Raw genomic sequence first — 18,398 nt, 5'->3', positions numbered from 1 at the left:
TGTTTTGTTTTATGAGATGAGGTCTCATAATTTTGCTCAAGCAGATCTCAAGTTCCTGGGCCCAAACAATCTTGCCTCAGCCATCAGAGCTGGGATTGCAAGGTACTGGGGCCTTGTCCTAGCTAGGCTTAAGACTTACCTGCTTTCTGAAGTCTTTCACTGACACTCTCTAGTTCTGTCCATTCTCCCCTCTCCCCTCTCCCTTTTCCCTTTTCCTCTCTCCTCTACCTCCTTTTTGCCTCTCCCTTCCCTGCCCTTTACCTCCCCTCCCTTATTTCTCTTCCCCTCACCCCCACTTTCTTATCCTTCCTTGGTTCAGTGACCAGGAGTCTAACTGATCTCTGTGGGTTTGGCACACTGGCTGACTCTTTACCATCTGAGCTGTGCCTCCAGCCCTACCTTCTGGTTCCTCAATCTGGGTTCAGAGAAATGAAAGGAGCAAAATTGTGGCTAGTTCCACCAAACTAGAATTTTCTGTGTGTGTGTGTGTGTGTGTGTGTGTGTGTGTGTGTGTGTGTGTGTAGTAGGAAGTGCAATATTCTAGGAAGTGAAATATTTTCTTTGTTGAACCGATTCTTTTTTTTCTCCATAGAAAATAATAAACTTATTGCTCACTTTGGTACCTTGACTCAGTTATACTTATAGAGAGTGAAGATGTTTTCCTTTGGGAATGTTTTCTTTTTAAATTAATTTCTCTTGTAAAGATGATATACAGAGGGGTTTACCATTACATAATTCAGGTATTGAGAACATGTATTTTTTTTTTTTGATTAAAGTAATTTATTTTTTGATTGTTCATTTTTTGGTTGGTCTTGGGGCTTGAACTCTGGGCCTGGGCGCTGGCCCTGCGCTCTTCAATTCAGCTCAAGGTGAGCGCTCTACTGCTTGAGCCACAGTGCCACTTCCAGTTTTCTAGTGGTTTATTGGAGATAAGTGTCTCACAGACTTTCCTGCCCGGGCTGGCTTTGAACCGTGATCCTCAGATCTCAGCCTCCTGAGTAGCTAGGATTACAGGTATGAGCCAGTGGTAATTTTTATTGTAATTTTTATTGCTATAGTAAGAAACTTTACTCCCTAGATTACTAAGGATAAAAAGAATAATGCTTTTGGATATAAAAAGAGTAACACCTGGAAATAAGCCTAATAAAATGGGACATACTTTCCTAGCATTTTTAAACATTTTGAAAATTCTTTTTAGACTTATTAAAAGCTAAATATAGCTTTTGAATAATTTTATCATCATTAAGTAGTTGTACAAAGGAGTTGCCATTCATCAAAGCAGTTAATGCATGCAATGCATTATGATCAATGCCATCCCTTTAAAAATTATTTCAGCATTTTATTAAATGTTTATAATGTCCCAAGATTAATAAGTAAAACATTCCATGTAAAAAGTTAGATAAGGGAACAGCAAAAATATAAAGAAGAAAAAAAATATAACATCTTCTATGGTAATCATACCTCAATGAAGTAGGTATTTTTTTAAATATGTTTTTTTATTGTGAAAATACCATACAGAGGGGTTACAATTACATGAGCAAGGTAATGAGTACATTTCTTATCAAGCATTCTTGCCTCCTCCTTTGTTTTTCCCCTACCATCTCTTCCTTCCCACTTCCACAAATATACTCCGTGCCCCTCTCGCCTAAATTGTAAAGTTAGTTATTCAACAGTGTCTTGTACATCTCATTGCTATAATGGGACAACCTGTATCCCTATTTAAACACTTTGTTTTTTCCCTTTCCCTCCCCAAATTATACTGACATCAAATACAGTGAAAACAGGGATTATACTGTGGGGGAGGAACATACAAAGCAACAAAACAAAATCACATGGCACACGTTAGAAACAATAGCAAGAAAGAAAAAAACCACGTGTGTCCCTATCTGGGGGCTCATTTTGCTTAACATCATCTTATCTGATCATATTTACATAGCTTTTGGCCCTTTCTGCTTGTCCCAGATATACACTAGTTATTGCAAATAAGGGAAACCATAGGACCTATGTTTCTTTGGGCCTAGCTTACTTCACTTAATATTATTTTTTCCAAGTCTTTCCATTTCCTAACAAATGGAGCAATGTCATTCTTTCTGATGGAGGCATAGAATTCCATTGTGTATATATACCACATTTTCTTGATCCATTCATCTACTGAGGGGCATCTGGGTTGGTTCCATATCTTAGCTATGGTGAATAATGCTGCAAGAAACATAGTTGTGCTGGTAGCTTTAGTATGGTCTTGTTTGTGATCATTCGGGTAAATGCCCCAAAGTGGGATTCCTAGGTCATAGGAGAGCTCTATGTGGAGTTTTTTGAGGAACCTCCATACTACTTTCCAAAGTGGTTGAACAAGTTTACACTCCCACCAACAATGCAGTAGGGTTCCCTTCTGGCCACATCCCCTCCAGCATCTGTTGTTATTAGAGTTCTTGTTTATGCCATTTTAACTGAGGTGAGGTGATATCTCAATGTTGTTTTGATTTGCATTTCTTTTATGGCTAGGGAGATTGAGCATTTCTTCATGTGTCTATTGGCCATTCTCATTTCCTCTTCAGAGAAGGTTCTCTTTAAGTCTTTAGCCCACTTATTTATTAGGCAGTTCTTTCTTTGAGGATTTGTTGTTGGGGGATTTAATTTTTTGAGTTCCAAGTATATTTTAGATATGTGACCCTTGTCCGTTGTATGGCTAGTGAAGATCTTTCCCCAATCTGTGGGCTTTCTATTGATCTTGCTAGCTATGTCCTTTGCCATGCAGAGGCTCTGCAGCTTTATGCAATCCCTTTTGTCCAACCTTTCTTTGATTTTTTGTGTTTCTGGGTCTCTATTAAGAAAATTTCGGCCTGTGCCAAGGAGAACTACCTACGGTTTCTCCTATTCCGTCCTGTAAAGTTTTCAGGGTGTCTGCTTTGCCTTTAAGGTCTTTGATCCATTTGGAGTTGATTCTGATGCAGGGTGATATATAAGGATTTAGGTGATTAACCAATTTTGCCAGCACCATTTACTGAAGAGGCTTTCATCCATTCTATTTTTTTAGCTCCCTTATCGAAGATTAGGTGGCTATAGGCCTGTGGGTTCATTTCTGGGTTTTCAATTCTATTCCATTGGTCCTCAGGTCTATTCTTGTGCCAGTACCAAGCTGTTTTGATTACTATGACTTTGTGGTAGAGTTTGAGATTTGGTATTGATATTCCTCCAGCACTGTTCTTTCTGTAAAGGATCGTTTTCGCTATTTGGGATCTTTTTTTGTTCCATATGAATTTTTGGATTGCCTCTTCTATTTCCTTGAAGAATAAGGTTGGAATATTGATAGGTATGGCATTGAATTTGTAGATTGCCTTGGGAAGTATTGTCTTTTTCACCATGTTGACTCTTCTAATCCAGGAGCATGGGAGGTTTTTCCACTTTCCAAGTTCTATTTTGATTTCCTTTGATTTACAAACCTGGAGGTTTTTTAAAGTTTTCATCGTAGAGGTCCTTCACTTCTTCTTTTTTTTTTGGGGGGGGGGTCTGGTCATGGGGCCTGAACTCTGGGCCTGGGCGCTGTCCCTCAGCTCTTCAGCTCAAGGCTAGCACTCTACCAGTTGAGCCAAAGCACCACTTCCGGCTTTTTTCTGTTTGCTTATGTGGTGCTGAGGAATTGAACCCAGGGTCTCAGGAATGTAAGGCAAGTGCTCTACCACTGAGCCACCTTCCCAGCCCCCCTTCACTTCTTTAGTTAAATTCCTAGGTATTTTATTTTTTGTGAGGCTATAACAAAAGGAGTTTCTTTCCTCATTTCAGCTGTGCTCTTCTCATTGTTGGCATACAGAAAAGCCATTGATTTTTGAGGGTTATTTTTATACCCTGCTACTTTGCCAAAGTTTCCAATCAGCTTGAGTAATTTGGGAGTGGAGTCTGTGGGACTCTAAATAATATCATGTCATCTGTGAAGAGGGAGAGTTTTACTTCATCTTTCCCTATTTGGATTCCCTTTATGTTCACATCTTGTCTTATTTCTGTAGCTAGGCATTCTAATGCTAAATTGAAGAGAAGTGGAGAGAGTAGATATCCTTGTCTCATTCCTGATTTAAGAGGAAATGAGTTTAGTTTTTCACCATTGAGTATAATGCTGGCTGTAGATTTGTCATATACAGCCTTTATTATATTGAGGAATGTTCCATGGATTCCTAATTTTTCCAGAACCTTCATCATAAAGGGGTGTTGGATCTTGTCAAATGCTTTTTCTGCATCTATTGACCATGTGGTTCTTATCTTTGCTCTTGTTGATGTGATGAATTATATTGATTTGTGTATATTGAACCAACTTTGCATCCTTGAAATGAACCCTGTTTGATTGTGGTGTATGAGTTTTTGGATGAATTGTTGAAGTTGATCGGCCAAAATTTTATTGAGAAGTTTTGCATCAATGTTCATCAAAGAAATGGGTCTATAGTTCCCTTTTTTTGATGAGTCCCTGCCTGGTTTTGGGATTTGGATTATGATAGCTTCATAGAAAGTGTTTGGTAATGAACTATCTCTTTCAATTTCATTGGAGAGTTGGAGGAGTATTGCTGTGAGTTCTGCTTTGAAGGCCTTCTAGAATTCCGCTGTAAATCAATCTGGTCCTGGGCTTTTCTTAGGTGAGAGGTCTCTTATTTTTGTTTCTATTTCAATGCTTGATATGGGTCTATTAAGTTGGTTTAACTTGGTTTAGTTTTGGCATGTCGATATTTGCTAGGAAATCATCCATTTCTTCAGATTATCAACCTTATTAGCACAAAAGTTTGAGAAGTATTCCCTTATAATGTTCTGAATCTTGGTTGTTTCTGTGGTGATGTTTCAATTCTCATCTCCGAGTTTGTTTATTTGGGTGTATTCTCTTCTTTTTCTGGTAAGATTTGCTAAGGGTCTGTCAATTTTGTTAATTTTTTCGAAGAACCAACTCTTTGTTTTGTTGATTCTTTGTATGTTTTTTTTTGGATTCTAATTTGTTTAATTCTGATTTAATTTTAATTATTTCTTTCTGCCTACTGGATTGGGGTTTAGCTTGCTGCTCTTTTTCAAGGAGGTTCAGATTTCCCATTAAATTGTTGGCTTCAGAGCTCTCCAATTTGTTGATCTAGGAACTCAGTGCTATAAACTTGCCTCTGAGTACTGACTTTGTTGTGTCCCAGAGGAACTGGTAATTTGTGTGTTCATTTTTGTTGACTATCATGAACATTTAAATTTCATTTCTAATCTCTTCCATGACCCACTGGTGATTCAACAGTGTGTTGTTCAGCCTCCATGTGTTACAGGACTTTCTTTGTTGGCTTTTGATGTTGAGTTCTAATTTATTCCTTTGTGGTCTGAGAGAATGTACAGCATAGCTTCAATGTTTCTGAATTTGGACAAGTTTGCTTTGTGACCTAAAATGTGGTCTATTTTGGAGACTGTTATGTGTGCTGCTGAGAAAAACGTGTATTCTGGTGATGTTGGTTAAAATATTAGGTAGATGTCTGTTAAATGTAGTTGATCTATGTAGTTGTTTAGATCTGCGGTTTCTCTGTTGAGTGTTTGCCAAGTTGATCTATCTAGTGGGGATAAGTGGTGTATTAAAGTCCCCAACAATTAATGTCTTTGGATCTATGTGAGATTTGAGGGAAAGTAGTGTTTCATGGATAAATTTGGGTGCTTTGTCGTTTGGTGAATAGATATTTAAAATTGTAATATCCTCCTTAAGGAGAGATCCCTTAATTAGTATGTAGGGACCTTCTTTATCTCCTTCTCACTAATTTTAATTTGAAGTCTTTTTTATCTGATATTAGGATTGCAACTCCCACCTGCTTATGGGGGCTATTTGCTTGGTAGATTTTATTGCAGCTTGTCACTTTCAAAATATGCTTGTTTTTATGGGCAAGGTGTGACTCTTAAAGGCAGTAGATAGAAGGATCTTGCTTTTTAATCCAACTAGACAGTCTATGTCGCTTACTTGGAGAATTAAGTCCATTAATGTTAAGAGTTAGCACTGAGAGGTGTTTGGTAGTTCCTGCCATATTATCCACCTTCTTGGGGGCTGTGATATGGTTCTTGGATTCTCAGTTTGGGTGCGGTTTCTTGGCCTTTATTGTGATCTTGTTGGTTTTCTGTGTTTAGGACATCTTTATGTACCTTTTGTAGGGCTGGTTTGGTGGAGATATACTGTTTTAGTTTTCTTTGCTATGGAAGGTTTTTATTTATGAAGGAGAGTTTAGCTGGGTACACTATCCTTGGTTGATAGTTGTTTGTCTTTAGAGGTGGCATACATCATTCCAGGAGTACGTTTCTTTTTGAACAGTATCACCTCTTCCTTCATTTCCTTCCAGTTCTTTTTTTTTTTTTTGGTTGGTTGTGGGGTTTGAGCTCTGGGCTGGGCGCTGTCCCTCAGCTCTTCAGCTCAAAGTTATCACTCTACCACTTGAACCATAGCACCACTTCCTGTTTTCTGTTGGTTTATTGGAGATAAGAGTCTCACAGACTTTCCTGCCCCGGCTGGCTTTGAACCATGATCCTCAGGTCTCAGGCTCCTGAGTTGCTAGGATTACATGTGTGAGCCAACAATTCTCCCAATTTTCCCCTTCCAACTCCTCTCACCCCCTAAGTTGTATAGTTCATTTCCAACATAGTGTCTGTTAGTATCACTGTTGAATTAGTTCATCCTTTGTCCCACCAGTTCTGTGTTTCCCCTTCCCTTCCTCAAATTAGATAAACTTTCATTCAAGACGAAAGGTATAGAAATAAAAAACAGTGAAAAAAGGGCATGGGGGACCCACAAAAAGTAAAATAAAAAATCCTCTTTTTCTATGTCTTGAGTTCATTTCAATAGGCATCATTTTATATGATGCATGTAGCTATTGAGCCCCTGTGATCCTCTCCTAAGAACATCCTCCTTTGTTCTCATTGCACAAATGTTTAGAGTCTTGTTTATCATATCCAATTGTAATTTATGGAAACAGTTAGAAAAAATTATATTAAATGATGTTGAACCAATTCTTACTGAAAGAAAGCTAATAGAGACACATCAGTTTCCTTTCTATTGAATTTTGGCTTTTTCTAATCAGTTTTCTTCTGTTCCTCAGTAGTTTCTGTACTTAGCTGCTGGGATATATACATATATACATACACACACACACACACACACATACATGTTTGTCTATTAAAATATATTAACTATGGGGCGAGGGATGTATAGGTCAGTGTAGATTAACTCTAGGTTCAAGCCTTCATGTGCACACACACACACACACACACACAAAATATCTGTGTATAATAAGATTAGAAACACTAAGAAAGTATACATTTCATTATAGTTCTAGTATGAAAAAATGATCTTAAATGGTCTACATCTTATTTTATATTCTATTACTCTAATATTTGTATCAAAGTCAGTGCCTTTTCCTACAATTCTGAACCACAGGCCAGCTAGGTATTCCCTGCCCTCGTAGGTGGTCTGGGAAGATTGCTGTGTGAATCATCCATCTCCTGATGCATATCAACAAGTATTGGAAAACTGACAGGAGATGAGAATTATGATTTATCTGTTTTTCTCCTCAGACTATCCCAAATAAGGGAAGTTGGAGCCATACAGATTCCACATTTAATTATAAAATACTGGTTATCTTTTTCAAAGTTTTGATCATTTGGATATACCTTATGAGAATCAAGAAACAGAGCGATCCAGATACTTCACCTGTTGTGCAGTTCATAGCCTGCTTGTAGAAAGGGGGTAGGGAAGCACTTGGCATATATAACCTAGATATTAAATGAAAGAGTAGTAAATCAAATAGTATGAAGTGCCAAGCATATAAATAATGTGAAATAATATTATCTAGATTGGCTATGAGCTTTGATAAAATTAAGCAAGTAACAGACTCTCCATTTAAGGATGTGAGACAAAGATAAAAGGCTTTGGTATTGCAAAGATCATCTTGATGTTGGGTATATCGAATGGTTTTGACAGGTGAGGTATGTCATGGAACCAGAGGGCCTTGTACCATTATAGGTCATCACCCTAAGGGAAATTGGTGTTCTCCCTAATTTCCTTTCATAATCTAGGAAATTTAACTTCTTGGAATGACTGCTACTTTTTATTTTATGAATGCCATTGATTGGAATTGTTGTATTCTGAAATTTTAATTCCAGGTGTTTGGGGGGAAAGAAAATCACCATTTGGATGTGAAAAAGGACATGAAGAGACTAAAGACTTGGGATTTTGCTCATCATAATGAAACCAATCTTGAAGGACTTTTCAAATCTGTTATTGGTCGTGCTCTGTGACTATGGTGAGTCTTGTGCCTATATGAGTGCTATGAGTACCAAGAAAGAAACATAAATTTGAGATTTGTCCATGCACTTATGAATGATCCTGCACAGAGGAAGCAAAAGTGTTAATAGTACAATGCCTTTCAAACTCTTACCTGGTAACCCTGGGTTCTCTGAAGGTGATCTGGGAGTTCTGCATGATTCCAACTGCACCTTAAATACACTTTTAGCTCTTAAAAAATACTTCACTATAATTCTAACAAATTGGGCACAAGCATATTTCCTGGAATTCATGTGGACTTATTTCTGAGTAATTCAGTGTTATATCACTTAACACACACACATACACACACACACACACACACACACACACACACATATACACACACACACAAACAGTTTGTTGTTGTTTTTTAAAATTTGGGGCTTCTATGTAAGATTCCTCTTGACAAAAGAGTTTTGTTGTTGTAGTATCTTTGGAATCAATCTGAATTTAAATCCTTGCCAGTGTGTTCTCTGAGGCATGTTTCTTAGTCTCTTAGCAATAACACTGACTCCTTAGGGGTGTTATGATAAAATACCATCAAGAATGTGGAACATTTAAAGTGTTTTCATGTATGGTAGATGCTTAAAGCTAGTTCTTTTCATTCAGTTTGTTTCAACTAAAAAATTGAGCTCACTTTTCAAGTTTTATATAGCTTCTGAGCCAATGTAATCACCAACATGGCATAATCTTCATTACCTTTGATGATTTCTAAATATTTCATAGACATCAAAGCAACTGAGGTGATCTGAGTGGAAACTGACTTAAAATTCGATACTGAAAATGTAATCCCAGAGGCTTGTGTAATGTTAGTGGCAAAGGCAGTTACAAAAACTAGAGCATGCACAGTTATATCCAGTAACTTTTCTTAGACGCCAGTGTGGGTTCACTTATTTTACAGTCAATTATTCCTTCTTAAAAACAGTTTATACTGCCGGGCATCAGTGGCTTAGAAGGCTGATATCTGCGGATGGTGGTTCAAAGCCAGTCCAGGCAGGAAAGTCCGTGAGACTCTTATCTCCAATTCACCAGCAGAAAACTGGAAGTGGAGCTGTGGCTCAAAGAGGTAGAGCGCTAGCCTTTAGCAAAGCTCAAGGACAATACCCAGGCCCTAAGTTCAAACTCCATGACTGACAAATACACAAACACATACATACACAAAACCCCACAGAAAACAAAAAAGAAAAAAAACAGATTACACTGAATATAATAGCCTCTTGCAAAAAAATTATGTGTTTTGGTTACATAAAACAGAAAAATTCTAATGTAAGCAAAGCATGTACAGATATTTGTTGTTATTCAGAGCAAAATTTCTAGCTGTATATGGTGATATAATTCCAGTGCTATTAATAGGCTAAGATAGAATAGTCACATGTTCAAGGTCAGCCTGTGAGCTCCTATCTCCAAAACAAAAGTAAAAATAGACAATCTTCCCTTACCAAAAAAAGAAAACAAACAAAAAACTAATGGAAATGAAGATATTTTCATGAATCTGTTGTTTCTCTTTTTATTTTTATTTTATATGAATCAAAATCAAAAAGTATTATTACCAGTTTGGTTTTTTAACCTACGTGCTTTATATAGAGATATTAGTTTAAATTTCATTAGAATTAGGAATGGAAAAAATGAAAGACGAGAGATAATCATATTGTTATGTGTCTGCTTGCATAGTTAAGATATGGCAGAACCAAATTCTAGTTTTCAAAGTTAGAATGTCTTTTTGCCTGTAGGTACATTTCCATTCTTGTGAGTTCATTACCAACTTTTCCCTTCCCTTTACTCCTCCTATCTGCCACTGCTAGAAGCCAAACATTGTATATTTGGTTTCTTTTTCTAGTGAATCATGTTGGAACCAAATATCTCCATCAGATCAGCCTCTTTGACAATTCCTATCATTTAACAGACTCTCCTGTTAAGTAAGAGACCATTTTCTTCTTCATCTTCAAATGAATTCCAGAACTATCCTGCCCACTTCAGATTCAAATTAATATGACCTTGCTATCAGTCTTACCTCTTTCCTTGGCTCTGGTGATACAATTGGAGTCTCTTTGACCACCAGTGCATCAAAGGTACCAGGGCTGCTCTGTAATATTAGCATGTGAGCTGCACTGGACTCAACAACTTTCTTCAATCTCCAAATACAAGGGAATATTACTCAACTGCTGTTGTCGCTAAATTAGAGAAAAACAAGTTGATCTTATTTTGATAAAGGTAATAATTTTGATCAAGCATTCAAGTCTATATAATTCAATACAAATTTGTATATTTCACTTCATCTCAAGCAGAAGGTAGATACAATGATGAACTAATTTTAAAAATAAACTCTGTACTAGTATATTTATACTCTAATTTTCATACATTGATTAAATACTTATAAGAGTATTTTTAAGATAAGACTATAACTCTATGCAAAAATCACATGAGATCACTGGGACATGTAATATATGCTATGTATTATATTACATGTAGATAAGGTATATATATATATATATATATATATATAGGTATATATAATGGTAAATTCATAATTATACAAGTTGTTTTTCTAACCAAAAGGGCACTGAAGTTCCTTAAATCTTTTTTTTTTTAAAACCCAGCCATGGCCCCGTTGATTGTTGGATTGCCAAATTCTGCCTCCTTTGATACGTGTTTGGATCATGTTCAAAATGGAAACAAGGATTCTTGTGTCTATGTTCTTTGTACTGTTCACTTCAGCTGCTCTGCTGGGTCTCTTTTTAAAAGAATATAATTGATCCTAACTGAATGATACTTGTGAGGCTAGTAGTCATCTGTCCTTATTGGGCCATTAACACTTGCTATAATGTCATTAATGTTGTCTAGGACAAGCCTGGTTATTTCATAAATATTTGTTCTATTCCTTGGGTGACCCATGGAGAATAAAGTGGCTACATTTCTTATTCACTTAAGGGTTTCTTCATATAAACACTGGTAAAAACTCATAAGTCTTTTCTTTTTTTTGGTCAGTCGTGGGTCTTGAACTCTGGATCTGGGGACTGTCTCTTAGCTCTTCAGCTTAAGGCTAGAGCTCCACCACTTGAGCCACAGTACCACTTCTGGCTTTTTCTGTTTATGTGGTGCTGAGGAATCGAACCCAGGGCCTCATGCATGTGAGGCAAGCACTCTTCCACTGAACCACCTTCCCAGCCTTCACAAGTCTTGAATATAAAAACTTTGAAGTCAATTTAAGGTTCTATATTTTAAATATTCAGTTTGTTTTGTATCACTTAAATCAAGCAATTATAATTTCAATGTCTACCCATCATCTCTAAATACATAAACAGTAGAAACATGAACAAAATGAGAAACACAGAGTACTGGAATCTTTCTCTAATAATAGTTGACAATTCTCAATCTGAGAATTATTTTAGCTTCATAGATTTTCTTTGAATTTGCATGTTCAGTGTTATGAATTCAGGGCACTTATCACTAATTTGTCATTTTATTATTTTGTGCTAGCAGTGGGGCTTGAATTCAAGACCTTATACTCTTGCTCGGCTTTTTTTTCCCCTCAAAGTTGGCACTGTACCCCTTGAGCTATACCTCCACTTCTGGCTTTTTGCTGGTTAAATGTAGATGAGTCTGAGAGATTTTTCTATTTGGGCTAGCTTTGAACTATGATCCTCTTAATCTCAGCTTCTTAAGTAGCTAGGATTTACAGACATGAGCCATCAGTGCCCGGCTTAATTTGGTATTTTAAACATCCTGAAAGTTGCTGAGGAAACAGGGCCACTTAGAAAGGAATGAGCTCAAGTCCCTGCTCCCAGGAGCTGTGTGTCATTTCACATTTTTACGTCATCCTTGGCTCGGTTCCAACTTTGGTCTAAACTTCTGTTTTCATTAATATCACTAATAGTGCTGCTCAAATGCACCCTTTGTAAACCAGTTTTGGCCATTTTCTTTCAGTCCTTGGAGAAGCTGAATATATCCTCTTGAGAGAACCTGGCCATGTAGCGCTAAGTAACAACACAGTATCCGTGGATTTCCAGTATTTTGATGGTGCTAATAGCACACTGAGGAATGTGTCTGTCCTGCTGTTGGAGGCCAACACCAACCAGACTCTAACAACCAAATACCTCCTAACCAACCAGTCTCAGGGAACACTCGAATTTGAATGCTTCTACTTTAAGGAAGCTGGTGACTACTGGTTCATGATGACTCCAGAATCATCAGCCAACAGCACTCCAGTGCCCTGGTGGGAGAAAAGTGCCTTTCTAAAGGCAGAATGGCCTGTCTTTCATATAGAGTTGAACAGGACATCCAAATCAGCAGAAGGCACCTTCCAAGTGGGTCTATTTACCAATCAACCTCTGTGCTCATTTCCTGTGGACAAGCCTGATATATTAGTGGATGTCATCTTTACCAACAGCCTTCCTCAGGCAAGAACCAATCCTGGACAGCCGTTGGAGATCAGAACCAGCAAGAGGACAGAGCTTACTCAAGGACAGTGGATAGAGTTTGGCTGTGCACCTGTGGGACCAGAAGCCTATGTTACAGTGATGTTGAGGCTGTTCGGCCGAGACTCAGTCATTGCCTCCATAGGACCCATTGACTTGGCCCAGAAATTCGGATACAAACTTGTAATGGTGCCAGAACTCACATGTGGGTCCCAGGTAGAGGTGATGGTGGTACCCCCACCATGCATCTTCGCCCAAGGATTGGTTACTGTTTTCAAAGAGGCCCCCCGGCGCCCTGGGGAGAGGACAATTCAGCTGGCAGAAAACAGCCTGCCCCTGGGAGAGAGGAGAACAGTGTTCAACTGCACTTTGTTTGACATGGGGAAGAATAAATACTGCTTTCATTTTGGTGTTTCAAGGAGAAGCCGTTTCTCTGCCAAAGAGAAGGAGTGCATGCTAATTCAGAGAAACATAGGTTGGTATTGAGATTTTTTTTTCAACATTCAAAAATCAGATCAGCATCTTTATTTTTGTTGTTATTTGATTGGTTTTCTAAATGATTATTTAGAATTTTGATGCATTGAACTATCATTTTAATGGTTCATTCTTCATAGCTACCAATTGGCATTATCATTCTTACCTGAAAAATTAAGAGTACATTCTTTCAGCATCCACGGGGATTGGTCCTGGTGTACATTTGCATAGAACCTACAATACACTTTTGTATAGTTTTAATTATCTTTAGGTTACTTTTAACACTTCATGTAATGCACATGCTATGTAAGTAGCTGTTCTTACTACATTGTTTGGAGACTCATGACAAGATGCAGCTTTTGTGTGTGTGAATATTTTCCATCTGTGGTTGGTTGAATCTGCAGATGTGGACTCTGGGAATGCAGAACCTGTGGGAGGGCAACTGTCTCAGTAAGCGGATCATTTAATCTCTTTAGGTCTCAGTTTCTCCCTTTGTCAGGTAGGGATAATAAAGTACCTACCATGGAGAATGAATAAATATAACCTTCTTTGTACATGGCTTATAGGAAATGCTCAATTATTAGACTACAGGTTTTTTTTTTAAAAACATATTATTCTATCAGGTATAAGAAAGCCCATGACAGAAAAGATTGGAATTCAAAAGTGAATTCTAGATTATAGTTAGTAACTGTCAGGTTTGGTTTTTTTTGTTTGCTTGTTTTCTTTGCTAGCTGAACATGTCCTTTCTCTTAGATCATTCTCTTAGATCATTCATTTTAAGAATGAAGCATTTTTACTGAGAAATCCAAGCAAGATCTCTAAGATGCCTTCAAACTGTATTCTGTGTAGATGTGTGGCTCAAGTGCCATCCATCTGATCCCTCCCCAATACTTCTCTATTATTTTATAATTAAATATTTTTATTGTTTTTATGAAGGTGATATACAGAGAGTCAGGTAATGAGTATATTTCTTTCACTCCCAGTTTTATTTTATATTTTAATTTTTCATTTCATTTGTTCATTTCAGCCATGGGGATCAAACCCAGGTCCTCATGCCTCAAGCTACCACTGACCTATAACCCCAGCCTACCCACCCCTATTTCTACTCTTTGTATTTTTCCCTTTTCCTGGGTGTAAGTCTAGTCTTAGCAAGTGGTATGGTTTTCTAAACTACTCTTCTTATTTTCATCCCACAGAGTCCATGGCCTTCTGACTCCCCACGCTTCTAACTGTAACCCCAGAGCTACCTACTTCCTTGCCATAGAAGTCCCTTTCCTTTAACTTTCCCCTTTCTCTTCCTTCAACTTGCCTACTTGCATTTACTTTGCTTCTTGCCTATAGTTTGTGGCCCATCCTTGTATCCACCCTGCTACTATCCTAAATTCCTCTGTCCTTTCCATGCCCCTACACAGGCCACACCCATCTGCTGGCTTCCTGTCAAGCTGCTGAGGTTGCATGACAAGGTCACAGTTGGGTAGGCTGGTACCCATTGTGAGTGGTTCATGCCTCTGCCCTCAGCTGGTCCTCTATACTGGTCAGCAGTCACCTGGATATTTTGTGCCTAGTTCTGTACACCATCTCATTTATACTTCACCACTCTGCTCAGAGTTCAACCTTATGGTTAACTCTAGGAGTTGATCTTGTGGCCTGCCACACAGGGGAGCTGACTACCCAAATGGGAACTTATTACCTTTTCACCAAAGATCTATAAGTCTATAAGTATTGGACCCATCCTATCCCCCTTCTTTCATGTCACCATGGAAGAAGTGCCACTCCTTCCGTATCAGGTCAACCTTCCCTTCCACTGTGGAGCTCAGCCCCTCTGGTCATTTTAGGAAACTTTCATTAATCATTATTCTCCTCCCAACTCCTATCCTTACCTGACTCTTACTATAAAGGCTTACTCTCATTGGCTTTGAAGTGCAATTTTGTTTTTTGTAAATTATAATTTTCTTATCTTAAAGCACCAAAACCTCCCAAACTAAACCTGATATTCACTGCAGACATCACTCGCACTCTTCTTTACTTTATAACTTTCTCCTCCTCCTTCTCCTCCTCTTCTTCCTCTTCTCCTCTTCTTCCTCTTCCTCCTCTTCTCCTTCCTCCTCCCCCCTGGTCTTCCTCCTCTTTCTCCTCTCCCTCCTCTTCCCCCTCCTCCTCCCACTCCTTCTCCTCTACTTCCTCCTCTTCTTTCTCCTCCTTTTTGTGTGTGTGCCAGCTTGAAATGAGGACTTGGTCCTTCCTTCCTTCCTTCCTTCCTTCCTTCCTTCCTTCCTTCCTTCCTTCCTTCCTTCCTTCCTTCCTTCTTTCTTTCTTTCTTTCTTTCTTTCTTTCTTTCTTTCTTTCTTTCTTTCTTTCTTTCTTTCTTTCTTTCTTTCTCACTTATGGCTGGCAGTCTATTACTCAGGCCACACCTCTGGCCTTTTCCTGGAGATAAGACTTGATCTTTACATATTAGCCTCCAGAGTAGCTAGAATTGCAGGTGTGAGCCACCAGCACCCAGCTTGTCCCCCCACTCCCCCTTTTTTTTAAAAACTGTTGACAATTTCATTCACTTCTCCTACTGCTAACTGGCATCTGACTTCAACTCCTTGGCTGCTACTTCTTCATCTTCTTGGCCTGTAAGTTCTCATCTCTTGAGGGCTGGTCATCTTTTCAGTTTTGCTATGAATGCTAACTTGATGCTGAGTAGTTGGCATCCCTCAGATGCCTCTCAGCTAGCTCCAGAGCAACATATCTGGAATTAGATTCATCATTACCTGCTGAACCTGCCTCTTCATGAAAGACTCCACCATCTTTGTGTTCAAACCAGAAACCCAAGTCTTCCTCTTTCCTACCACCCCCTATAAAAAATAAATAGTAAGTCACAAAGTCCTGTAACTTCTGTTTTGTAGGTATCTAACTCTGTCCACTTTTTCCCAGTTCCATGTGATGACACTTGATTTAATTTTCCATTACACTTTACCTGGACTCTTGCAATAGATTCTTAATTAGTTCTTTTTTTTTTTTTGTCAGTTGTGGGGGCTGAACTCTGGACCTGGGCACTGTCCTCAGCTCTTCAGCTCAAGGCTAGCGCTCTACCACTTGAGCCACAAAGCCCCTTCTGGCTTTTTGCTGCTTATGTGTGCTGAGGAATTGAACCCAGGGCCTCATGCATGTGAGGCAAGCACTCTACCAACTTCTCAGCCCCCTAACTAGTTCTTGACTATCTTCTTTATTCTCTCAACACACGCAGAAGGTTGTTTAAATTCAGGTCTGCTGAGGCTATTCCTCTATTTCAGGCCTTTCAGTCGCCTCACTTGGCATGGATAGGAATCTAAAAGACTTTCCATGGTCATTGGGCTGCCTGTTATGCCCGAACCCAGTCCTCATCTCTCAGCTGGGGCTTGGACTCTTGTCTTTTCCTAGTTGACATTAACATACCTACAAGACTGCACTTGGGTGACTTTTTCTTTACTCCAGGATTCCACCATAAGCTCTTTTGGTTCCTCTTTCATGGCATCTGTCACATCTGTCATTATTTGTTTAAAGTCCTTTTCTCCCTACACAGATCCCCCATTCTTTGCACTTCTGAAAGTAGGGAAACTCATTTGATGGTAAAATCCTACTTTCACCTTCATCAAATTATTTATTGTTTTTATTTAACCCACTTAGGAAACTTGGCACACTAATATTTATTTATTTGCTTGTTTGTTTATTTATTTATTTTTGTTCCAGTCTTGGGACTTAAACTCAGGGCCTGGGCACATTCCCTAAGCTTTTTCCTTTTTCCCTCAGGGAGATTACTACTACTTGAGCCATAGCTCCATTTTCCACTTTTTGGTGTCCAGGCTGGCTTTGAACTCATGATCCTCAGATCTCAGCTTCCTAGATAGCTAGGATTACAAGGATGAGCCACTGGTGCCCAACAATTACTTACTCATTGCTTTTGAGATAGTGTCTCACTCTATATCCCAGCCTGGTCTTGAATTCACTATCCTCCAGGCTCAGCTTCTTGGGTTCTGGGTGTACAGGTGTGTGCCACCACTCCCAGCTTTCATATATGTTTTCAAAGCATAAATTAAATTCAGGTCTGGCTTATCTCAGCTAGGCTTTAGGGAAAGTTAAACTGAACTGAGTCAGACATCCAAGATGATCTTGCCTTTTCAAAAGAAAAGGTACATATGTGTTCAAGGAAAACAATTCTGACTGAAACTAACAGAAATGAACTAAGTGAAATCGAGGAGCTTGGGCTATTTGATTAATGACATGTGGGACAGGAAAACTTTCTTGTTTTGACAGGCTGCTGGGCATTCCATGATGCTTTCATTCAGTGTCTAATGCTGGATTTCCCTACAGAATCAGCCAGGGAAGACATTCGAAAGAATGGGGTAGAGAGTGGTTCTCTGTGTGACCAGGCTGAAGATGGTCATGGGCTACCTGGGGACTGCCCCATGCAGTATCTACTACACATAACTTTTACAGCTGAGTAGACTAACAAGAGGAGCTAAACACAGATTCTCTGTGTGGCAGATTGACTGTGATTCTAACTAAGAAGTAAAATTTATATTTGCAATAAGAACTTCAGTGCCTTTCTGTGTTTTTAATACTAATCGAATATTAGAACCTCCCACTAATATTCCAGAGTCTGTAAGTTTTTACCACCAATATGAGGCTACAAGTAGAAAACTTTATACCTGACCTGTGTGACCAGGTTGCAGTCAAAACATCAGCATTAAGTGGGTGTGGTGTACACACTACTAATCCCAGCTACTGGGGAGATGGAAGCTAGAGGATTGGGGTTCAAGGCTAGCCTAGGCAAATGTGTGTGTGTGTGTGTGTGTGTGTGTGTGTATGTGTGTGTGTGTGTGTGTGTGTGTGTGCTGGATTGGAAGCATGGATTAAGTGATAGAGTGCTTACAAAAACAAAATAAAATCCAGGCACACTAAAAATATTGTATAAAATTATAGGCTATTTATAGGGTGGATAAATGAATTGCAGGTTTAGGCTCAAGTTCCTTCCTCACATTATCTCATGGTGTATATGCAAACATTCTAAAGCCTGAAATACTTACTGTTCCAAATACAAAAATACTTTCAAGCATTGGAGACAAATGCTCATGACTGAAGCTTATGACTGATGTTTCAAAAGTTTATGACTGAACCAAATTCTCCTCTTTTTATTTTCTACTTAAATTGACAGTGCTGACCAGTAAAAACAAACATCT

General features: G+C 38.6%; 1 protein-coding gene across 3 annotated transcripts in view; it reads left to right on the top strand.

The window, feature by feature from the left end:
* The window catches only part of LOC138812161 (thrombospondin type-1 domain-containing protein 1), a 36,252-nt gene that overhangs the window by 1,562 nt on the left and 16,292 nt on the right, over nucleotides 1-18,398 (top strand). For all 3 annotated transcript variants that reach the window (XM_070000113.1, XM_070000111.1, XM_070000112.1), the window contains exons 2-3: nucleotides 8,140-8,279; nucleotides 12,227-13,192. In XM_070000113.1, coding sequence (XP_069856214.1) covers nucleotides 8,222-8,279; nucleotides 12,227-13,192 — 1,024 coding nt within the window. In that variant the 5' untranslated portion in view covers nucleotides 8,140-8,221. The remainder of the gene's footprint in view (nucleotides 1-8,139; nucleotides 8,280-12,226; nucleotides 13,193-18,398) is intronic.

Source organism: Dipodomys merriami, unplaced genomic scaffold (genome assembly GCF_024711535.1).
Source record: "Dipodomys merriami isolate MVZ:Mamm:240054 unplaced genomic scaffold, mDipMer1.0.p SCAF_56, whole genome shotgun sequence".
In the NCBI taxonomy this organism is placed as follows: domain Eukaryota; kingdom Metazoa; phylum Chordata; class Mammalia; order Rodentia; family Heteromyidae; genus Dipodomys; species Dipodomys merriami.
This window is presented reverse-complemented; position numbering and strand designations above follow the sequence as displayed.